The 26,150-nt window shown below is 41.9% G+C and overlaps 3 protein-coding genes and 1 long non-coding RNA gene across 6 annotated transcripts; all 4 read right to left on the reverse strand.

Annotated features, from left to right (window-relative positions):
• Positions 1-246: 246 nt before the first annotated feature.
• On the reverse strand, positions 247-2,973 carry LOC112574452. The gene is made up of 7 exons (XM_025255537.1): positions 2,813-2,973; positions 2,357-2,657; positions 2,050-2,129; positions 1,669-1,809; positions 1,153-1,381; positions 875-1,006; positions 247-586 (listed from the first exon to the last, which is right to left on the reverse strand). The coding sequence occupies exons 1-6, from the start codon at positions 2,898-2,900 to the stop codon at positions 919-921; spliced, it is 927 nt and encodes a 308-aa protein (XP_025111322.1). The 5' UTR covers positions 2,901-2,973; the 3' UTR covers positions 247-586; positions 875-918.
• An 11,386-nt stretch (positions 2,974-14,359) lies between these two features.
• On the reverse strand, positions 14,360-17,673 carry LOC112573138. 2 transcript variants are annotated; one of them, XR_003101172.1, is made up of 3 exons: positions 17,562-17,673; positions 16,718-17,354; positions 14,360-15,979 (listed from the first exon to the last, which is right to left on the reverse strand). It is a non-coding gene; the product is annotated as an uncharacterized LOC112573138 (long non-coding RNA). The 2 variants fall into 2 exon arrangements; XR_003101177.1 differs by lacking the exon at positions 17,562-17,673 and adding an exon at positions 17,442-17,460.
• A 675-nt stretch (positions 17,674-18,348) lies between these two features.
• On the reverse strand, positions 18,349-23,004 carry LOC112569197. Of its 2 annotated transcripts, none has more exons than XM_025246926.1 (2): positions 22,730-23,004; positions 18,349-18,743 (listed from the first exon to the last, which is right to left on the reverse strand). In XM_025246926.1, the coding sequence occupies exons 1-2, from the start codon at positions 22,914-22,916 to the stop codon at positions 18,448-18,450; spliced, it is 483 nt and encodes a 160-aa protein (XP_025102711.1). In that variant the 5' UTR covers positions 22,917-23,004; the 3' UTR covers positions 18,349-18,447. The 2 variants fall into 2 exon arrangements, with proteins under 2 accessions (XP_025102711.1, XP_025102718.1); XM_025246933.1 differs by lacking the exon at positions 22,730-23,004 and adding an exon at positions 20,278-20,534.
• Positions 23,005-24,278: 1,274 nt separating this feature from the next.
• On the reverse strand, positions 24,279-25,076 carry LOC112569214. The gene is made up of 2 exons (XM_025246942.1): positions 24,779-25,076; positions 24,279-24,673 (listed from the first exon to the last, which is right to left on the reverse strand). Exons 1-2 carry the CDS (start codon positions 24,879-24,881, stop codon positions 24,468-24,470), a joined length of 309 nt encoding a protein of 102 aa, XP_025102727.1. The 5' UTR covers positions 24,882-25,076; the 3' UTR covers positions 24,279-24,467.
• Positions 25,077-26,150: the final 1,074 nt, after the last annotated feature.

Here is a 26,150-nt window from a genome sequence, read left to right on the forward strand (position 1 = left end):
AAATTAAAAACCGACTTTAGAGATATTCAGATTTTGTCTGTATTGTCAGCTAGAAATTCTTGTGTCTGTGGCTATTCTGTTGCATCCTTTCATCCCTCATCATACACCACAGCAAGTGACATGTCATTGCCAGGATATTTTTACTGTCAAATTTTCAAATCAGACTGAAACTCGGAAACAAGATATAAAAAATGTATGATATGCATGAACACGGTCACACATGCAACACAAGAACTCAGACAGACATAGCTTCAGCAATAATTTTAATCCAACAGTTGCTGTGCGACATCCGGCAAAGACAAGCTGATGTCAAACATCAGTTGCCAACGAGTGTCAAACATCACAAGCAAGCTCAAGACAAACATGTCAAACTCCGAAAAGGAGGTAACCGTTGAAGCACGTTGCCAGGCCGTTGATGGTGTTCTGGTAGGGGACGAGGTTGGAGGTGGCGGTGGAGCCAGCTGCTGGACCACAGTCACCAGGTCGGAGGACCAAGCAGGGCGATGGTGCTGACACTGGACTGTTGGTAGGTCGAGCCTTGACGGTCGTCGCTGTTGAAGGTGCTGCTCAACAACGTCGCGTTGGCCTGCAACAGGTGCACGACATGGAGGAGGACTCTGGTGCTGGTCAAGGAGGCCGGTCTTCACACGCAAACTTTTAAACTTATTTGACATCCGGGAAAGTGCGTGTGAAATGGCAGACGATAGTAATGGAGATCTAGCTAAGAAATCACGAAAAATACCTAGCGTGGATAAAAGATAAGAGAAAATAATCGCTTCAGGTTCTCTTCTGTGCAAACTAGAATAATGTTGAGAGAAACCATTCAGAATAAATCGAAAGGTAAACGTCCGTCCGTCTGTGATGAGTTACCTACCTTGAGTGAGAAGGCTCGGACGCTAGCGGCGGCTGTGTCGTGGGTCAGCTGACCAGAGGACAGGAAGTACACTCCATGTAAGGGAGGCGAGAAGATGCTTGTAGAGACGTTGTACCCGTTTCCTTCGTTGAGCTGTACATTAACAGCATCCACCTCGTTAAGCCACCCGAAGCCTTCGCTCGTCATCATTCTATTCTACTGCTAATCCTACTTAAATAAACCAATGTTGTTTACTAGTGAAATAAAAATAAAAATAAAATAAATACTGAGACTCGAACCTCGACAGTTTCAAAGAGTACTTGCACCCCTGCCCCGTAGTTCTTCTCTGTTCGCTCCGTGACACTGAAGGCCACCCGCTTGCCGGGTACCTCAGCGACAGGTTCTCCGCCCTGAACAGCAGGTCCTCCGCCGTGGCGTTGAGTGCAGCCTCCTCCTGGGACACTTTCGCACGGATCGCCTCCACTTGATTTCGAAGGTTCTGCAGGTCGACTTTTCGTTTTTCTAATTCTGTGGGAAGAAATGATGATAAAATTACTAACAAACAGTTTGCTCCCATTTTGGTTTTGGAAAGGGGGGGACTTCATCTTCTAAGATGTTATAAAAACAGCATCATTAGGATCTGGTGGAGGGGAATGAACTGGCACTTAGTGGCATCATTGGTTAGAATCGAGGTCATTAGGGGTCCTTTATAAAAAAAAAAAAAAATCTCAAATTTTAACAAACTAATGACAACAGTATGTTCGTTGAGCTTTTCGGCAAGTTTCAGCATCTGTGCATGTAGCGACCTGCTGTACCTCTCCGCTTGGCCGCGATTTCATTTTCCAGTTGCTGCGTCGCCGCCAGGACTTGAGTGGTTTGCTGCTGAATCGCCTCCGTCTCCTCCCTGAGGGTGGACACGATCACTTTGAGGAAGAGGTTCGCAACCTCGGACTGAGCTGTGAGCGGAAAGAAGTTTGAAAGCAGATCGAAGAGTAATTTGTGATGAGAAGCTCAAAGCTACAGCAATGGAACTAGTAGTTAGTTACTGACCGTCGTTTATCAGCGGAGTAGTCGTTGTCTATCTGGGGAGAAGTCGTTGTATCCCAGGGAGTACTCTTTGTATAACTGTGTCCGTCTATAAAGTAACTTACACTTACGATGGACAGTAAGTGTTCACAGAGCTACTGTACACTTACGATGCACAGTGACGTTCACAACTGCCGATTTATAGACTTCCTCTCCGTCGGGTCCCAATCCTTCGATCTCACACCGATACCTACAACATGTTGAGGCAGACGTTCAAAGAACCTGAACTCGTACATTACTGACTACACAAAGTTATCTCCCTTAGGCAAGAATCAATACATGCACACACAAGTGTACAAACATACACACAAGTATATAAACATACACACAAGTATATAAACATACACACAAGTATATAAACATACACACAAGGGTACGTACACACCTATGCATGCACAAAGAGAGAGATGGACTCACAGTCCGGCGTGCTGGGCTGTTGGATTGTGTACGGAGATCTCCAAGCGGGCAGTGGAGGGCGAGCCCTCGACCAGTCGGCCGCTGGTGATCATGTTGGGGTCGGCGACGTACTGGGCGGGGGCCTGGCCGGCCCGCAGGCTGGCCACCGCCTGCTGCTCCCCCCGCTCCTCCTTGGTCAGCTGCAGGTAGTACACCTCCCGGTAGTTGTCCACCGCTGGACCCGGCTGACACGTGACCGTCAGAGAGGGCGCTAGGACCGGGATGAGCTGCAGCGGGTCAGCTGTCAGCTGGATGTCGGCAGCTGCCACACCAAATCAAGAACTGAAACTTCTTTTCTTGTTGTTGTCCTGTCAGTGACACTGGACGTGCTGCAACACTACGGACTCAATCTCATGTTTCAGTCTCATGTTTCACTCTCGTCTCAGTCTCATGCATCAATTCATCAAAAATACTTACCATGTAGAGAGTGTGGTAACAAACAGATAGCCACCACAGCTAAAAATAAGTTCTCCATTTTTATCCGCTGCATTCCTGTTTCTTTCATTCCAAAAGTTTCGAGGAGGAACCGTCTTGTTTTTCGGCCAGGCTTGTGGAAGCTACAAGTTCGACGAGATTAGAGGCTGAAGTCTGATACACACAAGGTTTTTTTTTTTCTTATCTGTCGTGAGAGATATCGAAGATAATGCAACACGAAATGAGAGCACGTGTGTAGAAAGAAGGAACTGACACGAATTGTGTTTAATTGCAGTCAAGGTTGATATCACTTTGCTGATGACAATTGCTTATTGAGCTTCAAGCTAAACAACTGAATTTGTATTTCTTTCGGCAAAGAAAAGCTCAAACTCATTGCTAATATGGTACAATTATTTTGAGTTTCTCTTTGACATGACATGGTCATTTGTGCGGTGGACACGCAGTACACGAAGGACACAAAAGAATGGCTTCTCATCTGGTTGTCTTACTCCTTGTCATCGCTCTGTCCAAGGCTCACCTGTCAACCACGGACTGACCACGAGAGCGGTGATCACTTGAGCCTCCGAGGTACATCAGAGGTTCTTCTCATAAATGCATGATCACGTGACACCACAGCTGCACAGAGATGCATGTCGCTCTGAGGAGGAAGGTGAGACTGATCCATGAACGACATGGCATCCTACTGGAATTCTATTCTCCGACAGACCCTGTCCCTCGCCCTGGACCTCACTCGTGTGCAGAGAGCGGACCCACCCCGACACGGAGTAACATTCACACACCCCACCCCTCTCCCCCCAGCAAACACAGGTGCTACTCTCTCTCTCTCTCTCTCTCTCACACACACACACACAGATACATCCACACACACGCCCACAAATAATTTCCATTAATAAGTCTTTTGATTTACTGATGGCATCATTTATTAGAGTATTGTAATGACTGCTTTGCCCAGTGGCACCGGATGTAACAAAGAGACTCATGGTCTTGCACTGCCAAACATTACAACTGACACCGAGCATGTATGATCTGTCCTTCTGTACATCGTCAGTCACTTTCATCAGTACACGATGCTGAAGACTTCAGACGTTGGAACAGACATCAAGCAGACGCCCAAAGGACAGATGTAATGTTATCTGTATTGGCCAAAACAAGAAGAGATAATTTACAACATTTTAGAATGAAAGAAAGAGAGGAAGAGAAATAAGGATTAAAAGAAAGAAAGAAATAATTGATATAAGAAGGAAGAGGGAAAAGTAGAGGTGAAAGTGCAGTTACAAGGGGTGTACTCAGAGTGTGTCGCAGAGCATCAATTTTGAGATAAATATATGATAGACAGGTGAATATCAAAACTTGCTGGACATGTCCTAGGTCGCCATCTCTTTATGGACAACTAAGAGAAAAATAACTCCAGCATCCACTCTCTGGTCATAACCCTTGGCACTGACGGTTAGCACCTCACACTTGGTACCAGAGATAACTAACAGGTAGTAACAAGGCCTCGCAACAAGGCTAAAAAGGAACTGAAATAGTAAATAAATATAGGAAGTCGCGAATGTGATAACATCCGAAAAAATATTGTTAAGCCTTGAAGAGAAGCCCTACTTGTATTCAGAGGTTTAAATTTGATGTCAGGGTATGTGCTGTCACCTTGCCAAGCCACTCTCACCTGGACAGAGCTGGGGTGTAGTACTACAGACGGTCTCAGGCATCCACCCGGCGACTGTCCGGGTAGCCGCGCAGAGAATGTGTCAGGCAGAACGATGGCGGTGTGACACCTTGCTTGATCAGCTTTTGACACACCTCCCGCAGAAGGAAGTCCAAAACTCTATTTGGGGCGACTGTTTTGAAAGTATAGTTTTATGAAATCACACCAGGTTTAATGTAACAAGCATTTTTCATGCTCACAAATCAGTGAAAAATGGGAAACAAACAACGATAGAGAGGAGTTACACGGCAGATGAGGAACTGAAGTAAACTCTGTGTGTGTGTCACATGTCAAAGTAAGCAAAACCCTATCCTCACTTTCCTGGTGAGCTAATTCTGATATACAAAGATGAACTAAAACGGATACTCAGTAGCTTGGGTACACGGAGGATGCACAACCTCGACAGAACAGTTAATAGCGACACAACAACAGAGTGGCACACGGACAAACAGACATACAGGCGTGCACAAAGGCAGGCAAAACGATAGAGTGACAGAGTGACAAATAAACGAATATTTTAAGAGTAATGCTCACTGTGATCACCATGAACACTTTGTGGAAAACTCAGCATAACAAGAAGAAAACATGCCATAATTTTCATTGTCCACATCGTTGAGGATGTCGTCTACACTAGACGCTGTCAAGTTTCCAACTCAGCTTCTACACATGGAAGTGGATGGACTGGTGAGGAAATACCTTGGTTATCTGTCCAGCCAGGCGGCAAGGGGCAGAATGTGTGTATTATAGCGCCCCCTGGACAACATATCATTGTTTTGTAGGGTTAACCTATTCTCACGTGACCACCGAGAGCTGTTAGGACTCCTGTCCACTTTGTTAGTAGGCAGTGAAAGTTTAGTAATTAGACAAATTATTTGTCGCTGTACTGCAGTGTCGCCATAGTAACGTCTTTAAAATAAAGAGTTATGGTTTACTAAAGAGTGAAACCTTTTCTTTCTCAGCTGTGAAGAAAGTAAATAAATCTTTGCTTTAGACCAGGGGTCTCAAACTCAATTTACCCGGGGGCCACTGGAGGCAGAGTCTGGATGAGGCCGGGCCGCATCAGGTTTTCCACAAGAAAACTCTTACAAAAACATTCCAATGTTATCAAATGTCTTATTTTTTCATCTTATTTTTGTGTTAACAAATAAAAATAAATTAACAAATTCATAAGAAAAAATAAATCAATCAGTAATAAATAAATTGAAAATGAAAATATAATAATAATACAGCAGATATAGAAGACTGAAGAAAATACAGTTGCTGAACAGAGAAATGTAATTATTATTATTCAGATTCAAATGTCTGTATTAGCATTTCTTTAACATTTAACTTTCTTAACATGAATGGAACATTGAACATAAACTGTTTTGAACATGGCTTCTTCTGCCTACTTCTTGCTGCTAGAGGTCTGGCAGCGCTTACTCTCGCATAGCCGAGCCACATTTGGCTTAAGGGAGGAAGCAGTTGAGACCCTCAGTACGGCTTGAAGATGCTCATCAGTAAGTCTGGATCTGTACTTGGACTTATTGAAGTTCAAGGTAGAGAAGAGCTTTTCGCACAAGTATGTGCTCCCAAAAAGACACATGGTCCGCTTCAACATTCGGGAAAGCTCAGGGAAGCTAGGGGGCAATTTTTTAAAAAATTGCCCGAGCCTGTCTGCTTTTCCACTCACCTCCCTGAACTTGGCTTTGAGTTCAGAGTTGCACTGCAGGTCAATGAGCTCCATTTGAAGCACAGGAGGAGCATCTTGCACATCAAAGGAGAAGGGGTCCGCAAAAATTTGAAATGTGGTTCTGTGCGTCTTGAAGTCTGCAAATCTGTGATCGAATTCCTCCTGTAGCTTCAAAATGACATCCACATACTCTTCACCACTGAACGGTGTGCCTGCATCCATGATGCCTTGCATGCTGGGAAATGGCAAAGGTCTGTCTGAGAAAGCTGGGCTTTCCATAACATAAGTTTTGTAGAGAATGCTCTCACGTGTCATAGACAGCACTGACAAGTTGTCCCTGACCTTGTAGCTTCTTGTTCAGTACGTTAAGTTCATGTGTCATATCAACCAAAAAAGCTAAGTCCATGAGCCATTTTGGATCACTAAGCTCAGGAACAGCAACCCCATCTTTCTCCATGAAGGCTTTCACTTCGGCTCTCAACTCAAAAAATCTCTTCAATATGTTTCCCCTGCTGAGCCAACGTACCTCGGTGAAGTAGAGCACATCCCCATATTCTGACTCCATTTCCTCTAAAAAAGCACGAAACCTTCTGTGCTTTAAGCCCCTGGATCTGATTTGGTTGATACATTTCACAACGAAAGACATCACATTGTCAAACTTCAGGCATTTGCTGCAAAGGGCCTGCTGATGAATAATGCAGTGCAGAGCAATGGCCTCCTCCACACCTTCCTCTTCCAGTTTTTTTGAACAAGTGCCACCAGTCCATTTTTCCTCCCTGTCATTGATGGCGCTCCATCAGTTGTTATTCCAACAAACCTCCTCCAAGGCAAACCGGCATTCTCAATGGCATCACACAGCTGGTGAAATATCTCCTGAGCGGTGGTCTGGCCATGCATTGGAATCACTGTGAGCAACTCCTCTATGACTTCAAAAGTGTCATCAACACCGCGGACAAAGACTGCGAGTTGGGCAGTGTCGGTGATGTCTGTGGTCTAGTCAAGAGCGACTGAGTATACACTGAAACATTTTGCTTTCTCACACAGTTGATCATAAATGTCACTTGACAGGTCAGAAATGCGCTCTGCTACGGTGTTGGCAGAAAGGCTGATGTTGCTAAACTGACCATTCCTTTCTTGACAGACAATACTTGCAGCCTGTAATATGCACATTTTTAAAAATTCACCTTCTTTGAATGGCTTTCCTGCTTTAGCAATCATCTCACTAACCACGTAGCTAGCTTAGACTGCTGCGTCATTCTCTTTGGCTGCTTTCTTAAAGAAATTTTGTTGCCTCAGTAGATATGTTTGATTAGCAACCCGTCGACTCTCTCATCTCCCTGGTATTTTGCATACTCCTCAGCATGTCTAGTTGTTAATGATGTTTCAAAGTGTATTCCTTGTGCACTGCAACTTTCTCTGTGCAAATAAGACACGTTGGGCTGCCTCTGTGCTCAACAAAGAAATATTGCTCTTCCCACTTTTCCTGAAATTGTCTGTGCTCATCACCAACCTTTCTCTTAACTGCAGGCTTTGAAAAAGACATGTTTGGGGCTGTGCGTAAAGGTTTTGCTGGCTCACTGTTGGCAATGACAAACTTAAACTGACTTTCGTTCCGCACACCTCATTACATACAACACACATACTCCAATAGTCACTCACAGTTCTTTGGCAATTCACACTTCACCATTTTGAACCACCAACACAAACGGCGTATCTTCACCACATACAACTTTACGTTTCCTCGAGACGGACCTCCTTTCGCCAGCGCGCAGTTTGAAAAGTGAGGATTTTTCTCACGCAGAAGCCAAGATGTTTCTCCCTCCACGTGGCGTGTCTCCAGTCCTCCCTTTGAAGTTGACCGATTCAGGGAAACTGGTAGACACCCAACTTTTCCCACGGCCGTCCGCTTGAAGTCAGCAGTCCACGTGTCACAGGTCAAGATTTATGGCCACCCGCCCGGACCATCCAGAGGACAGTTGACAGAAACTGGAAGTTGCAGACTAAGGAGCGAGAGAGGAGAAGATATACTGTAACAGTATCAAACTCGGGCCGCACTAACATGAAACTTTGATATTGAGGTGGGGGCCGCAAACTTTTGTTCCGCGGGCCGCAGTTGGCCCGCGGGCCGCGAGTTTGAGACCCCTGCTTTAGACCCTCTGTGTGTGTGTGAACGCGTGAGTGAGGGAGAGAGGAGAGAGGAAGATGGTTAACTACATGCACGTCTGTGGTGTGTGTGTGTTCGTGCATGCACATATTTATGGCCTTGCCTGAAGACAGCAATGTGTTCCGAGTATTTAAAATCCATGACAGAAATTCTGAGAAATATTTCATTAGTAGTGGTTTAGGCACAGAGCCATCACACTGACAATTCACTTCGTTTCATCAGACAAAAAAATTTTGTTCAGGAAAAATAACTCTGTCACTCTTTACTCATGTACTGCAGAAACTGTTTTGATTCGCGATATCCACACAGGCTTTCTTTAATTCTCTTTTGTTAGTATGATTAAACTTATTTCTAATTTTAAAGTAGAATGTAAACGGTATATAAAAAAAAAAATAAAAAAAAATTTAAAGAAATGTTCAAGGGAGATAACAAACCAAATAAACGCAGGTAGAGAGTTAACTCCCTTTCCCCCTGGTGAGTCGAGTTCTTACAGTGAGTGTTATCTAATCCCAATGATCACAATAATTTTGCAGTCTTCCCCACTCGAGAACTGCTTTCTAACTATTTGTGAATGTATGTTTGATGATAATGCTGTTTCAAAGGTTCTGGACGAGGTTTCTTCATTTTCATCAAATAATTACATCTTGTCATCAGTAGTTTCAGTCTATCTGGTGACAAGATTCAGTTTTATCTGGTGTCTGCTGATTTTTGCTCCATCCATTCTCAGGCCTGCTTCTCCCACTTCTCTCTCCGTCTTTTATCTCTCTTCTTCTCTCTAAACAAGATTCAAGATTCAAGATTCAATGAAAAATTAAGATTTAAAATGCGGATAGGGTTGGATTTAGACATTATCATTTCTTTTCTTACTGCATTTAAAAATAAAGTAAAGGATAGTGTTGAGATAAACTGACATTAAAATAATTTAATAAAAGATTACTTGTCAGGAACTATAAGGCCTTCCTTGAATTTGTTTTAAAGCCAAGTGGTTGAAAGTCGCTTATCACAGCCATGCACATTGTTACACATTAATGGAAGGAGAATGAGAAGAGGACGGACTTGAAACTTGTAAGAGAAACAATCTCATTAGATGATCCTTTGTACATGTGAGTGTTGCCCAGAGATACGAGTAGTTCACGTGACTGAGGCCAACAAAGACCTTGTGATAAATAATACGGAGTCGCTTGAAGAAAGGCAGTCAAATGGCTCGTTGGTCTTATTCGATGGATGCCGACTCTGAATCTTCTCCGTTCAAGATGTCGAGATGCGGAAAAAAAAAAAAAAAAAAAAAAAAAAAAAAGACCGTTACTGACGGACGTTTGCTGACCACGTACAGAAGGTAAAGTAGATGCAGGCGGTTTTAGTAAGTAGAAGGTATTAGAAAGAACTCTGTTTTGCAAGAGGGGGGGGGGGACTAATTTCGCCGATTATCCCCTCGTTTGCTTGCGACACTAGGTCCTAGTTTCTTTAACAAGCGTTTGTCTTTTGCACGTTTGAGCTTCTCTATCAACAAGTTTAAGGTGTACAGAAAAGGGTTCAAAGCTGAGTTGAGAGGCAACACAAAGATGACCATAGCCACACTGGCCTCACTAGGAATGGCCACTCCTAAACTCGCCATGATGCTGACCATTCCCACTGGAAACCAGCACAGGAAGTCCGACACCACAACGGTAGCGAGGCGACGAGCTATGATGATGTCTTTCGACTTTCTAGTCGTGTTTCCCTTCATGGAATTCACTAAAACCGATCGGTATATGCAGATCTGACCAACCGCAATGACCATAAAGAGGACCATATTGAAGATGATCATAATTCCGAAAGAGTAGTTACAGCTTCTCAAATCGAACGGCAGTGTCGGCTGTCTGAAAAATTAGTTATTTAGAAAAATGTATTTACAAATAAAATAAACTCTGGGAACAACCTTTTGTGAAGGAAATAATGTTTTCTTGAAAAGTATTTTTCAAATCACATCAGTTATAACATGGCGCTCGTCGAATGTAGAAACATTTACTTAGACATTTTTAGGAGAAACCAGGGAGGCTTCATTTCCTCTTTCTAACCACACCTAGATAACTGAAGTGAATGTATTCCCGTTTATCTTGTCTTGCTGGATAAAAGCTGGAAAGTAGCTGGGTAGAAGAGAAACAACAGGTCAGTGGTGTAGGAACGTGGGGTGGGGAGGCAAGGGGAACAGCCATCCACTCAAAAATAAGGTGCGAGGGCGGGTGAACATACAGACAGGTAGACAAACAGGTAGACAGTGAGACTCAACCCTCGTGCCGACAATCGGCCAAATCCTTTTGAAACTCTGAGAAAGGATGTTAACGAGAGAAGATCCGCCATGTCCTTCTGAAACGCATTTCCTGTAGACAGTAATGGAGAGACCTGAGTGGTTAGCTTGTAAAGAGGACTGCGCAAACATTTACCTGACCAGGTGCTAGAGAATCGACGTGTATCGTGCTAAAGCTTCTCTCATTAGCATGATGAGTGGGTCACATCCGGGTCACGTGCGTAGGCTGGGTAACAAGACGTTTGGTCGGGACCTTCACGCCTTCTCTTGTTCCTGCAGACATGATGTTCTACTGTTTATTGAGTACAACACTCTGACATATTTGTTGTGTACACATTACTTATCTAGGGTTTCCTTTCAATTTCTTCTTCTCTTGTCCGGGCTTCAAGTTTCTACAAGGAAGATTCGGTGGACAAACCCTGTCTGTATGCGTTCGTTTCCACCCGAAAAAAAGTGATGGCAAAGGTATTTGCACGATCTGTGGTTAAAGAAGGATGTGTGTGTGGGGTTGGGTATGTGTGTGTGTGGGTGTGGGTAGGTGCGTGTAAGAGAGAGAGAGCAGCAGAGCGTATTTGTAAGAGGGTGGATAGGGTCAATAGGTCAGAGAGACTCCGTGTTAAACCAGGAAGTGAATGTATTTGCTGTAATGTATCAAAACCTGTTCTGTGGCATTTGTAACATTAATTTTATTCTAGAAAAGGAATACAGTTAGAAAAAAAATGTACGTGGTTTGCTCGTATTTTTTCTTCTTGAAAGTACCCTGCGTGACTACTTCACGAATGGCTGTTTCAGCATTTGCCTGAACCCTACTTTTATCAGTTTTCGAAGACTTTTTTGAAAATAAAATGTCAAACTTTCAATCTCTATTACTAGAAATGCTAATTTTTTTCTAAACATTTAATGCCACACTCCACAAATCAATCAGTCCATCCATTCATTAATCAATCCATCCAACCATCAATCAAAGGTGTTCACCTCAACCTAGAATTCCATGAGAAACACCACCTGAAGAGAAGATTTAAAAGCAAGGTGTATTGTATTTACACAATATTTGTTTTATTTGTACGACATATTTATTTATTGTTCAACCCTGGCTACTTTTCCAAGTGGCGCGACACGAGGTAGGTGAGGGCGTAGACAGGTAAACTAAGTCCTCGCGACCCGTGTGTGACAACTGGGCGACAGGAGACCAGGAAGGGAGAGCAGGAGACGGCTAACAGGAGCAGGACGTTCAGGCGAGAATCATTTCTACCCGGCTAGACAAGATACCCGCGATACACGAGGGTGAAATCTCGCCGAGTGCTGAAGGTTTCGATATTCAGGTGGCGTCATGGATGTGCTGATCCTCCATCTGATGCTCTTCATGGTGTCGTCTGCTGTCACCTTCGCAAATGTCCCTTTTCAGCGTGAGTAGAGTGATGTCTGTCTGTCCACCCATCTTTCTTTCTTTCTGTCTGTCTGTTTTTTTTTTTTCTTTCCTTCTGTCTGTCTGTCCACCCATCTTTCTTTCTGTCTGTCTGTCTGTCTGTCTTTTTTCTTTCTTTCTTTCTTTCTGTCTGTCTGTCTGTCTGTCTGTCTGTCTTTTTTCTTTCTTTCTTTCTTTCTTTCTTTCTTTCTGTCTGTCTGTTTGTCTGTCTGTCTTTCTGTTACTCGGAATTTCTTAACGTGGAATTGTGATGTTACTTTGTCGATCGACTCGTTATTTCTTCATGTAGCTCTGATTCCAATGGTCTTCGATCCTCAACCATCTTGAAAATGTTTTCTACTTACAGACGATAGATTCAAGCTACTCAAATTTAATCGTGTCTGTTCTCATGAGATCGGAAAAGCTAGAACAGATGCCTTTGAGAAACTTTTTTCTAGAGAATAATTTGTGGGTTAGTGTATTTGACTGTAAAAGTGATTTTTTTTTCGTTTGTTTCTTAACACAAACAGGTGAGATGGATGGCTACATTGTTGAACTTCCTTACCCTCAAAAATTGCTTGATAACAGCGATACAATCAAACTTAAGGACATACGTGAAAATATATATGCAAACCTGATTTCGGAGCTTTTACATGAGTTGTGTCAGCGCCGTTTGAAGAACTCGCAATATTTTTGTGTCCAGTGGGTTGAAGACTTGGTCAAGCCTTGAGACCTGACTAATGACAGGAAGTAATTAAAGTATGACTCAAGCACCGAACATAGTCAGTCCTGTGGATATATTCTAAATGATGCAGAAAGTGTGATTATCAGCTAGGAAGTGTTAGTAATAAATTGTGCAACAAATTAAAATAATGTCTAGTCACCTAGAATAAATGTTTTTCATTTGATGTTGTGTTCGTGGTCTCTGTTCCTGTCATTCCGTTATGAGACAGATATACTCGGGGTACCACGGAGATCGCTGACCATGTGTTTTCACACAAAAGATTACACATTACAGAAGGCTACGGTTACATTTATTGTTTATGTAGATAAGTATTTGTGTATTAGGATAAAAATCGGACATTAAATAATCACCATCATAATCATCGTCGTCATTATCATTATCATGAAAAAAAATAATGACGATGAGGACTTCAATGACTCTAAAGGAAGACGACTTTTAATAAGTGTGAGATTTACCAGATATTTGTCTGTTACTGGAGAAAATATAGCTAAACAACATTGTTTCATAAGTGTCAAGCTAGTAGATCGGTGATTTCGTGCTTACTATAGATATTGTACTTGTGCTTAGCGCTCCGCATCCTCACTCGGTGTGAAATACTCAAGTCACATGTCTGAGAGGATTTTGCTTTGGACTGAAGTTCATCAAATCATCTCGCCAGACATCCGTCCAGCCAGCCTTGCTTGCCACTCGTGTGAGACAGAAGCTTTAACTCTTTCTTGACGAACTCCGTGAAAACCAATCTACCAAGTGTGGAGACCAGAGGAGAAATGCGGTCAACAAACATTTATTTTATTCAAGTCTAAAGTATAAGTGCACTGGCCAGACCTTAGTGAATGCAGTCAGCGAGCGGCAAGAATGTAGTCAGTGTGTCCACGTCATCGAGGTCAAGGGTTAGAGTGCAGCGTTTGCATTTAACCCTGCATTTCCTGTTCCTGCTTGACGAGGGCGCGGCGCTTGCTTAAAGGACTAGTGGGGTGAACATTGTTTTGTAATGTTTAGGTAAAGTTCAGAATAGGATAATACTTCCACAAATTTGAGATAATACACCTTTTTGTTCTCGACATATATGCGTACAAATATCAACATGAACTGAAAGAGTTCAAAAATCGGGATGTCCTGTTTGTACACAGATACAACTCATTAACATGTGGTTCCGGCTCTTCCACTGGCTGAGGTCTTCTCAGACATCTATCAACCTCTTTCTGCCCATGGTCATGTTTATAGGTGTGAGTCTGGAGAACGGAAGACAACCTCTTTCTGTCCATGGTCAAGTTTCTAAGGTTGAGTCTGGAGAACGGAAGATTTAACTAATTATTAGAATAAAATGCTTCCCACCAGTCCTTTAATGTTATCTGTCCATACTATTCAAGACCTTTCTGTAGCTCGAGACAGACCTAAGTGACAAAATTTGTCGTCTGCTTCATCTATCATCTATCCGGCTGCTTGTCCCTGACGACCAATACCAACAGACCAACATACCCGTTCATCAGCTGCTACCAGTCAAGGGATAAGTAAATGAACCTTACTACAAAACATGCAAGTCTCTGAGTAAACAATGTCTGATTATATCATTTATTATTTCCAACAGAGACATGAGCAAGACAATTACATAATGTATATTCTTTTTCATGCTTAAGCTATAATTTTTGAAATTTCCCCGTTACTTTATTATTTGTAAGATAAAAGTATACTTTAGACAAAGCCTTTTGTTTTAAAAATGTTTAATAACATTTTGTGACAAATAATCAAATATACAATAACTCTCTAAAATAATGTCTTTAAGTGGTTACAATTAAAATTTTGATTGTAATGAATAATTAAAAAAAAAACCACTTTTATCCAAAATAATTTTCAGACACCAAAAGTTATAGATCATTGATTGTTGTGTCTGTTTACAGTACATACTGTTAGCTACATTTCCCAGAATGATCATTTTCATATCTTTGAAAGTCTTGGAGATGTATAGTCAAAGTAGAGACCCCCAAAAATTGCGCTGGACAAAACAAGAATTCTTTGTTAGAAGCCAGTTACAGACAAAATAATGTTTTCGCAACAAGGTTATGCTTGTAAGTGTACAATATTTATGTGTGAGTATGACTTCCAAGAATTCATTACTTTAGCCCATCCTGAGATTCCTTTCTTTGCACGAATATAGCATAGCTGAAAACACCATTGGAGAAAACAGCAATTCTAATTCATTTTAGTGTAAATTTGGTGAGGGTAGGTCTGAAAAATTAATTAATTTAATATCAAAACACTTCTTTCAACAAAAATTCATCTGAACTATTATATTATATGTCAAAGTATCAAAATGTTGTTATCTCAAACTCGACCACAACATCCCGAAACTTTGTGGACTATACTTTCACCTTAAAAGGAAGTGAGTAGTGAGACAAAGTATTTTACTGAGATGATGACATCGGGAATGTATCTGACGGCAGAGAGAAACTTAACAGCCAGTAGCATATTAATAGAGAAAGAAATGAGCGAATATAGGAGAGAAGGAATGAAGATTGGAAACAACGGAAAAGCAAATAATTCATCCAGTGAGGTGGTAAGGGAACAGACCACACTGAGTATTGTCAGGGTGAGAACACAACGATACAAAGAAACAACTGCAGCTCGTGACGATACCATCATATCCAGGTGTGTGCTCATGTTCGTCTCGTCTGATTGTTAAACCTTATTTACCTTTATCTACCTTTGATGTGGTTGTTTATTCAAATCACAAATTTGACTTCCGGCGGGCTAGCATGGCGGACAGCAGAGAGATCGTCCGTGATATTTCTTAGTGCAGTGTACTCTGCTTACGTTGGGAAAACTGTTGTCGACGAGTTGTAAGGGAGGGCAATGTACAGCGTTGACACGTTGCCATGGAAACAGTTGTAAGAAACCAACATGGCGAAACTCAAGCTTTTCAAGAACGTCACAGCAAAGCGTGACGCAGATAGCCACATGACGTCATGACCAGCGTGCAAGCTGACGTCACCCACAATTGAGGTCAGCTCTTGACGTCTTAGCGCCTGGACGCTGGCGAGACGTGGCGAGGGTTGAAGGCCTTTGGCTGCACTGCTGACGGTTGAAGGTTGCGTTTCATCTTTTCAATGCAGAAGTTCGAATCCGGCATCTTTCTGCAATACTCATGCAGGATCTCCAAGGTGAGAAAACCTGCTGTGATGTTGATAAGAACAAAACAAAAAATGAAATCAATAAATAAATGAGACTGTTGTATCTTCTCTTGACGATGTCCTCAAATGTCGACGTAAGTTAAAGAACATGAATATAATAACGACATTTTAGAAAGGGGCTGTTCTACGTCACAGGGAGAAGCAGCTAAAGTAATCATAATATTAATGATGATGATGATGATGATGATGATGATGATGATGATGACGACGACGACGACGACGATGACGATGATGTGTATTTGTAACTCGCAGCGTCACGACCAAGACAGATCGCACTTTGTGCGCAGACCAATAAAAATAAATAAAAGATAAGTCAGCAATAAGTGTAGACACACTGTACAATATAAAGGTGAGGTACAAGATAACAGCCAGTGGACAGTGATGTAGACACACAGTGATGTAGACACACAGTGATGTAGACACACTGAACAACATAAAGATGAGGTACAAGATAACAGCCAGTGGACACACAGTGATGTAGACACACTGAACAACATAAAGATGCGGTACAAGAGTAGAATGTAAAGCAGTGGATGAAGGTATGAAGGGATGTAGATACTATAAACAGTGTAAGATGAAGTTGTTACATGATGGTTAGCATGACAGACAGTATTGCCAGGGAGTTAAGAATAGTAATTCAGGGAAAGTACTTTGTGAACAGATATGTGTTCACAGAGCGTGTGAACGTAGCCTTGTAGTCCCAGGCGAATGCCAGTCTTACCTTCATGTCTTCTTTTGTCGTCGGGCTGAGTTGAGCACAGTGTGGCGAGTGTCAGTAAAGCTACAAGACACGTAGTCTTCCTCATTGTCGACGCCTCCTCGATGTCTGACGATGACAGACGACGGTTGTGTGAAGGCACTTCCACAAGCTAAGGATGACAATCGACTTACGAAGAAACTTTCATTTATAGCCACACGACTGGGCGGGCATTACAATGGTGTGTGTGTGTCCTGTGTGTATGTGTGTGTGTTTGGTGTGTGTGTGTGCGCTCTCATACGTCTCGACATGTACAAATACACACAGACCTTCAGAAACACAGAATAATGGCAGTGACAGAGACTAAGACACAACAAATTAGAATAGAGGAAACAGACTTTGGGTAGACAAGACAGGCAGACAGACAGACAGACAAAAAAAACAAAGAAACAAACAGACAGACAGACAGACAGACAATGACAGTTTCAAGCATTTTCACACTCTGAAGTAACCAATCAGCTTCTGTCACGAAGAAGCCCCAGCTGCCATCTGTAGCCACTCGGGTGTGTCCGGAGCCTGTCTACGACGGCGCCATATGCAAGCCGCTTCTCAACTTTGCCTTCCGGCGATGGTGTGGCTCCGCCCACTTGGTATGAGGAGTCTGTGGAGTAGTCCAACTATGTAATTACTGTTCGTTTTCGTAACTTTCTAAAGTGAAGATTAAAAGTTTTGAAACTGAAACACCCACCTCCCCCCAGTTCTGAGAGAACAATACAGAAAGTTGCAAAACTTCAATATATGTTTCGTGCACATGGATACAGCTGATTAACATATTTTCAGATTTCCAGTTGTCTGGAGACCGACCAACCTTCACGTGTCGCATATTTGAAATCCTGGTTTTCGGAAATCCCAGAATATTATCTTTCCCTTGCACAGCTCCGTCTGCCTGCATCTCCGTGTCATTAAGACGACTCAGTGTCACTGTGATCTGGTCCGCGGTGCGCTCTGACAGGACATTAGTCAGTCAACAACAGGCCCCCTTGCTAGCTAGCAGTGTCCCAAATCTGATTGGTCATTAGCTGACATTTGAGGAATTCCAAGGAAAATATGATGGACACTAAACAGCTGACAACAACTTCTTACGGTGTAAGAAGATCATGGAAAAGTTGAAAACAAAATATCACAACAATGCTCAAACAACCAAAGAAGATAGGATAGAGGTATGGGAGATAATTGGTGGGAAAAATAGCTTTGTTTAGAAAATTCTTGCGGAGTTGCTTTCTTTAACAACGGGTATTAATAAATGGAATTATAAATTGAAGCTTGTCTTTATGAAATATTGAACAACAATAGATTGCCAGTTAGAAGGGTTACTCCATTGAATCCTGCCAGCAGATTTGAATTTTTAAAAACGATTTTCAAATTTACATCCATCGTCGCTTATACACACGCTCACAACTGACAGTTCATTTATGGCTGGGCAGCTCATGAATGGTTTGTATTAGCTCATCGTCATTCTAACATCTGTATAAAATAAATAAGTCTCTGCACAAACTTCTGACAACATTAATTTTTATTATCTGCAAAACTTCTTAACTTACTAGTAAAGCTGGTCTTTGCTGACATCTTTACTTCAAATACTTTCAAGAGGACCATTGCAACATTGCAAATGCCAAGCGATATCTTGAAAGGTAATGACCAATATTGAATAATGTAGTCAGCAGATCAGGTAGAGATGATGTAGGTGTTGACATCTACATCCCATCAGGATCAGTGTCAGTGTGGTCAGCAAGGGCGGCTCCCCGATGGCGAAGTCGTTTGTGGGTGAACACATGATGGACATTCCGACTGAAGTCTCGCCTGTCAACTGTGTGGTCAGCAAGGGCGGCTACCCGATGGCGAAGTCGTTGGTGGGTGAACAGATGACGGACATTCCGACTGAAGTCTTGCTTGTCAACTGTGGGGTCAGGTGGGTTGTCCACACAGAAATCTAACTCAGGGTTCCGTTGGCACTTCTCCCGTAACATAATGTCTGTAACTCTGATAGTTTCTGCAACATCATTAATAGATACAAGGATGTTACAACATCATTAATAGATACAAGGATGTTACAACATCATTAATAGATAAAAGGATGTTACAACATTATGAATAGATATAAGCATGTTCAACACCATGAATAGGTAAAAGGATGTTGCTTGATGTACATCGTCGCCATCATGTCCTCAAGCGTCAAGACCAGTCAAGAAAATGAAGCTGATTTAAGTGAAAAGTAAGAAAGCGTGAGGAAAGCCTGACACATGAGCTACAAATCAAATCAAATGAAATCAAATCAAATGAAATCAAATCAAATCAAATCAAATCAAATCAAATCAAAATCAAAACAAACTTTATTGTCTGCCCAGGAGACCCAGGACAGAAATTTGTCTTCGCTCACAAGGGCAGGCATACATACTCACACACACATTTAACACACAGTTAGGAGTAAAAGTTAGGAGTAAAATAGTGTAGATTGCACCAGTCCATCAAAGCAGTTTATGTTTATCCTAACAACAAACCTTGGGTGACCAAGGGCCTAAAAGCAGTGATTAACAAGAAGAAACGTGTGTTCTTCACGGGTTCTGCCCACGACAGAAAATTGGTACATAGAGAGGTCCATGATGCTATCCGTTGGGTGAAGATGAAGCAAAAGTCAAAAATAGAGTCTCAGTTTGCTACAGGTAACATCCGAGTAGCTTGGCAGGGACTCAACAACATGGACAATAGTGACGATCGGAGTCAATTTGTGCTGTGAGTGTGTGTGTGTGTGAGAGAGAAAATAATTTATTTTGTAAAGCCTTTGTCCCCTTTGAAAAGGATTGGAACAAAACATATTACATGAAAAAAATATAATACACATTAACGGATGAAGAATATGTTTAGCTTAAAATAGTATTTCCTTTGTTTATCTCTAGATATAAAAAACTAGGTAGGTTACACATCATTATCTCATTCTCTGTTGAAATCAGCATCAGTAGTTTGAAGTTATCATTTAAATACGGTTTACAATAAAACTTTTTCTAGACAAATCCTACATGGACAGCATAATATTAAACAACGTTCGTCGTTGTCATTGACATGACACGTAGGGCTCAGTTTACTGATATTATTGTCAGAATATCTTAGGACATGTGAAATAATGTCTGAAATTCCAAATCGAAGTAGCACCAGCTCATTTCTAGTGAATACATTAACATTTCAAATGATATAAACTTCTTTGTGTGGCGTACACTTCACTGACTCACGGAGCATCTCTAACATCACGTGCGCACAATGATAAAGTGTCTACAGTCACTTAAATGGCGATAAAACATAAATGAACTTAAAGTTACTATTGTAATTTGTGAAAAGAAATTGAATATCTGCATAGGCAAAAATCAGCAGCATTCTTTTCTTCGTACAGTGTGTGTGTGTGTGTGTGTGTGTGTGTGTGTGTTCACATGACATTTGATGTAAAGAACAGTAAATCACGTGACCAACACAGAAGGGAGGATCAAGCAGGGACAGACGGACACATTACCAGTAGTTCTCGATGCCAGTCATACCTGTAGGTCCTGTATTATCCTTGATGTGAGCTGAGCACAGTGTGGCGAGTGTCAGTAAAGCTACAAGACACGCAGTCTTCTTCACTGTCGACGCCGCCTCCATGTCAGACGATGACAGACGATGACAGACGACGATAGTTTCAAGGCGCTTCCACACTGGAAGGATGTCAATCGACCTCTGTCGAGAAGATTCGCCATTTGTCTTTTATAGCCACACGGGTGGGGCGGGGACTACAGTGGTCTGTCTTCACGATTGGCAAATACCCGTATGAAGGTACATAAACCTGTGTACACCTGTGATATATACTTTCATGGTTTCCAATACGACAGGTGTCTCTTCGATAAGGTCAAATAGGTGGAAAAGATGAGAGAAGACATCAACAGGCGAGAGACGAAGACGTCTGTGGCAGCAGCTGTCAAAGTAGTTAAAGGTGAGAGACGAAGTTTAGTGGCGGCGGACATTTCATCTCTGATAACACAGCTGTCTACACAACAACAGTTTTATTGTAGAGATAGAGAGACGTGACGGTTGTGCTTCCTACCTTTGATGTCATCAACAGTCTTCATAGTAGTTCAAAGGAAGAAAAATGGAGATTGGAATTTCTATTTATGGTGTCTTTATAATCAAAGTTCAAATGGAGAAAAATGAAGATGTGGTTCCTGTCTTTGACGGGACGAGCTGTCTTCAGAGCAATTGTGGAGTTAAGAAGTATTGTTGAGAAACTGCCTTCATGAACCGGATGATAGGGATATTTTAGTTAGGAGTTGTTTGGTTTTTTTTTTTTTAGCATCGGTTAAAATGTCATCGGACATGTGTCGGATAGCTCTGCCTGCTGGTGCGCCATCTCTTATTAATGGCCGCCAACTTTTACTCTGGAAGCTGTACCTCATTCAGCCACGAACTTGTATGACTGGACTGCTGGCAGATAATTTTTTTCCATTTAACTACTAAAACGAGGCTGGTGTGTACAAAGCTTCCGGTTTACTCACATTCATTGAAAAGGCTCGCCGAAACTAACACAGGAGAACCAGAGAGCTTAGATGTAGAGAGGGTGCACTCCTTCTTTGTCCTTACTTCTTAAGAAAAGTAGTGACGGAGTTGCGTCCCTTCGAAAAGTGATGCTACGCCGCAGTTGCTACTAGCAACCACTACTAAACAAAGTCGTCGCTAGCAGTGTTTATCTTTGGAGTAAATGTCTAGGTGTTTGCGATATCAAATGACCTTTATCTAAGAACAGATTTTTGTGTCTTTTATTCATGGGAATTGCTGAGATGAGGGTTGTTTGGGAGAGTTTTAATACAAGTATGACAGCTGACTATACTTAAAAAGGATAACTTTTATAAATTCAAACAACACATCCATGAACATACATTTGCATTTATTTAAAATCTATAAAAATTTAATTTATGAGAATTTATGAATATGGGATAAACAGTTAAAAACAGACTTACATTCAGATTACATTCACATTCATAAGACTTGCTCAAATACTGAGACAGAGATTTCTGTTTACATACAAGCAGGCAGCAATAAATTCTCACACAAATCATACTAATAATAATAATCATAATTAATAACAAATCATAATACTACTATTAATAATAATGTCTATATCTATATACATTCACATCCCTTATTGTAAGAACATTGGTGGACAATTTAAAGATAACAGCGATGCTTACTATGAAATATACAGCAAGCAGGTACTCAAAAGGTATCATTCACACATGTACTTTAAATAAAGATTTATAACATTTTCTTTCACACTATTCTAAAACAATGTTAATTTACTTTAGCTTAAAAGCTACAAATGATGTAACTTCAACATTTTCTGATTTCTTTTTGTTGCTTTCTCAAAAAAGGACACAGAGCTATCTTTAAGAGAAAAATGAAGGCCAACATTATAAATAGATTAATCACACTTTCTTTCAGATCACAAGAATGCACAAGTGGAAACAGAGGCAATGCTTTTTAGCTCTTCCCACAGAAATCGAATCAACTGAGATTTAACTTTTTTTTTCCCAGGAAGTAGCTGTCAATATTTTTACAATAGGCACACTCTTGATATCTTAACTGTCTCACCTCCATCAGGCTGTTTCAGTTTTTCCTTAAAGATTTATATCTCATCTTAATTCAGCTTTTGTGGAGAATCTGGCACAGTTGTAGAGCATGCAGGCTCAACTGCAATATCTGCTTTTCTTCTGCAAACAGATGTATAAAAAAGATTTTTAATGTACTGGACAGTACTGGAGTAGAGGTAAAGCAGTGGATGAAGTATAAAGGATGTAGATACTATAAACAGTGTTCAGATGGAGTCTTACATGATGTTAACATGACAACAGTATGCCAGGGAGTTTAAAAATAGTAATTCAGGGAAAGTATTTTTGTGAACTTATATTGTTCACAGAGCGTGTGATGTAGCCTTGTAGTCCCAGGCGATGCCAGTCTTACCTTCATGTCGTCTTTTGTCGTCGGGCTGAGCTGAGCACAGTGTGGCGAGTGTCAGTAAAGCTACAAGACACGCTGTCTTCCTCATTCGGTCGACGCCTCCTCGATGTCTGACGATGACAGACGATGTTTGTGTCAAGGCACTTCCACAAGCTAAGGATGACAATCGACTTCCGAAGAAGCTGTTCATTTATAGCCACACGACTGGGCGGACATTACAATGGTGCGTGCGTGCGTGCGTGCGTGCGTGCGTGCGTGCGTGCGTGCGTGTGTGTGTGTGTGTTGTGTGTGTGTGCGTGTGCGTGTGCGCTCTCATACGTCTCGACATTACAATACACACAGACCTTCAGAAACACAGAAAGATGCAGTGATGGAGACTAAGAACACAACAAATTAGAATAGAGAAACAGACTTGGGTACACAGACAGGCAGACAGACAGACAAAAAAAAACAAACCAGACAGACAGACAGACAGACAGACAGACAGACAATGAATTCAAGCATTTTCACACTCTGAAGTAACCAATCAGCTTCGTCACGAGAAGCCCAGCTGCCATCTGTAGTCACTCGGGTGTGTCGAGCCCTGTCTACTACGCGCCATATATGCAAGCCGCTTCTCAACCGATGGTGTGTTCGCCCACTTGGTATGAGGAGTCAGTGGAGTAGTCCAACTATGTTATTACTGTACGTTTTCGTAACTTTCTAAGTGAAGATTAAAAGTTTTGAAACTGTGATAACACCACCTCCCCCATTCTGAGAGAAGAATACAGAAAGTTGCAAAACTTCAATACATGCTTCGTGCACATGGATACAGCTAATTAACATATTTTCAGGTTTCCAGTTGTCTGTAGACAGACCAACATTCACGTGTCACATATTTGTATTCCTGGTTTTCGAAAATCCCAGAATATTATCTTTCCCTTACACAGCTCCGTCTGCCTGCATCTCCCTGACATTAAGACGACCCAGTGTCACTGTGATCAGGTCCGCGGTGCGCTCTGACAGGACATCAGTCAGTCAGCAACAATCCCCCTTGCTAGCTAGCAATGTCCCAAAGCAGATTGGTCATTAGCTGACATTTGAGGAATTCCAATGAAAATGTGATGGACACTTAACAGCTGACAACAACTTCTTACGGTATAGGAAGATCATGGAAAAGTTGAAAACAAATAATCACATCAATGCTCGAACAACCAAAGAAGATAGGATAGAGGTATGGGAGATAATTGGTGTGAAAAATAGCTTTGTTTAGAAAATTCTTGAGGGGTTGCTTCCTTTACCAACGGGTATTAATAAATGGAATTATAAATTGAAGCTTGTCTTTATGGAATATTGAACAACAATTGATTGCCAGTTAGAAGGGTTACAACTACAGATACTCCATTGAATTCTGCCAGCAGATTTGAATGTTTAAGAACGAGTTTTAACTTTTCACCCATCGTCGATTATTACACATACACACACTCACAACTTATGGCTGAGCAGCTCATGAATGGTTTGTATTAGCTCATCGTCATTCTAACATTGAATAAAATAAATAAATCTCTGCACAAACTTCTGACAATATCATTTTTTATTATCTGCAAGACCTTCTTAATGTACTTAGTAAAGTTGGTATTTGCTGACATCTTTTCTTGGACCATTGCAACATTGCAACTGCCAAATGATATCTTGACAGGTGATGACCGATATTGAATAATGTAGTCATCAGATCAGGTAGAGATGATGTAGGTGTTGACATCTACACCACATCAGGACCAGTGTCAGTGTCGCCAGCAAAGGCGGCTCCCCGATGGCGAAGTCGTTTGTAGGTGGACACACCTTGGACATCCTGACTGAAGTCTCGCTTGTCAACTGTGGGGACACGTGTGTTGTTCAGACAGAAATGTGAGTTAGGGTTCAGCTGGCACATCTGCCGTAACAGAAGATCTGAAACTCTGATAGTTTCTGCAACATCATTAATAGATAAAAGGACGTTACAACATTATGAATAGATACAAGCATGTTCAACACCATGAACACATTACCAGTAATTATTAATGCCATTCATACCTTCATGTCGTATTTTATCCTTGGGTTGTGCTGAGCACAGCGTGGCGAGTGTCAGTAAAGCTACAAGACACGCAGTCTTCTCCATTGTCGACTCCGCCTCCATGTCAGATGATAAGAGACGATGCCAGACGATGCCAAACGATGCCAGACAATAACAGACGATTTCAGACGATGCCAGACGATGTCAGACGATGATAGTTTGAAGGAACTTCCACAAGCTAAGGATGACAATCGACCTCCGAAGAAGCTGTCATTTATAGCCACACGACTGGCGCGGGCACTTGTCTACAATGGCATCCTGTTTACAATTGCTGTATATCAGCATCAACATAATTTATACCTTTGACCTCTGTATTTTGCATAGATAAACACTGTTAACCCCTCGATGCAGTTGATGTAGTCGCTTTGTTTTGTCAACGGCCAAAGGAAGCTACCGTTACTCTTAAAACCTATTTTTGTTTTATTTTTGTAAATGACTCTCCCCATTCCGTTCTCGAGATCAATATGGCCGTGTGGACAAACTTATAATTTCATGAAATAGACCTCCATATCTAATTAACATACCCTTTCTTGCGTTCCCATTGGCTATAGTGTTGACAACGTATATATACTCATAAAGGTTCCTGGCGTGGTTCCATATTTCGCTGGTGGTGGGGATGTTTAGTGACATCTTGAGAAATAAAGCAAGGTTACACACCCAGAAGTTTGGGGAAGGGGATCCGGTATACAACTTAACACACTGACCGATATCTAATTGTTGACTTTCACTTGGCCCTCGCTACTGAATAATAACTGCTTTACTTTTAACTTTGGTCAGGCATAAACTTATCTCTGTCGTTACAGCTGTTCTTGTCTTTGTGGGCCAACGATGTGGTTTGGTGGAGACCAGAACTCCAGTCGACAGTCACGGTACTCTGATGACTTTCCTCGACGTGTTTGTCCGCCTGTCCGTCGTCCTTCCTTCCCGATCTGCCAACCTCTTCAGAGAGCGACGACTGCTCTCCCGGCGACACGGAGTCGAGTCCTGTCCCAGTCCATCAACATACACGTGGTGTCTTCGACGACTGCGATGCCACGTACAGCCGCCGAACGAACACCACCTTCATGTAAAGTTCCCCGGTCCTTTGGAGTCCATCTCATACAACACCTCTACCCTTCTACCCCACACAGCACCTCTACCTTTCTACCCCACACAACACCTCTACCTTTCTACCCCACAAACACCTCTACCCTTCTACCCCACACAACACCTCTACCTTTCTACCCCACAAACACCTCTACCCTTCTACCCCACAAACACCTCTACCCTGGCACACACGTCCCTCTTTCTTGCAAAAGGGTTTCTGTCTTGTCAACAAACCACCCTAGACCC

Source organism: Pomacea canaliculata, linkage group LG1 (genome assembly GCF_003073045.1).
Source record: "Pomacea canaliculata isolate SZHN2017 linkage group LG1, ASM307304v1, whole genome shotgun sequence".
In the NCBI taxonomy this organism is placed as follows: domain Eukaryota; kingdom Metazoa; phylum Mollusca; class Gastropoda; order Architaenioglossa; family Ampullariidae; genus Pomacea; species Pomacea canaliculata.

Bases quoted from the DNA above. Each gene is read 5' to 3' on its own strand.
- LOC112574452 (XM_025255537.1), bottom strand. From the start codon at position 2,900: ATGAAAGAAACAGGAATGCAGCGGATAAAAATGGAGAACTTATTTTTA. The intron at 2,658-2,812 runs GTAAGTATTTTT...TTGGTGTGGCAG, and splicing joins GTTACCACACTCTCTACATG to CTGCCGACATCCAGCTGACA. The intron at 2,130-2,356 runs GTGAGTCCATCT...AACATGTTGTAG, and splicing joins ACAGCCCAGCACGCCGGACT to GTATCGGTGTGAGATCGAAG.
- LOC112569197 (XM_025246926.1), bottom strand. From the start codon at position 22,916: ATGAACAGCTTCTTCGGAAGTCGATTGTCATCCTTAGCTTGTGGAAGT. The intron at 18,744-22,729 runs GTAAGACTGGCA...ATGATGTTGCAG, and splicing joins CGACAAAAGACGACATGAAG to AAACTATCAGAGTTACAGAC.
- LOC112569214 (XM_025246942.1), bottom strand. From the start codon at position 24,881: ATGGAGGCGGAGTCGACAATGGAGAAGACTGCGTGTCTTGTAGCTTTA. The intron at 24,674-24,778 runs GTATGAATGGCA...ATGATGTTGCAG, and splicing joins GGATAAAATACGACATGAAG to AAACTATCAGAGTTTCAGAT.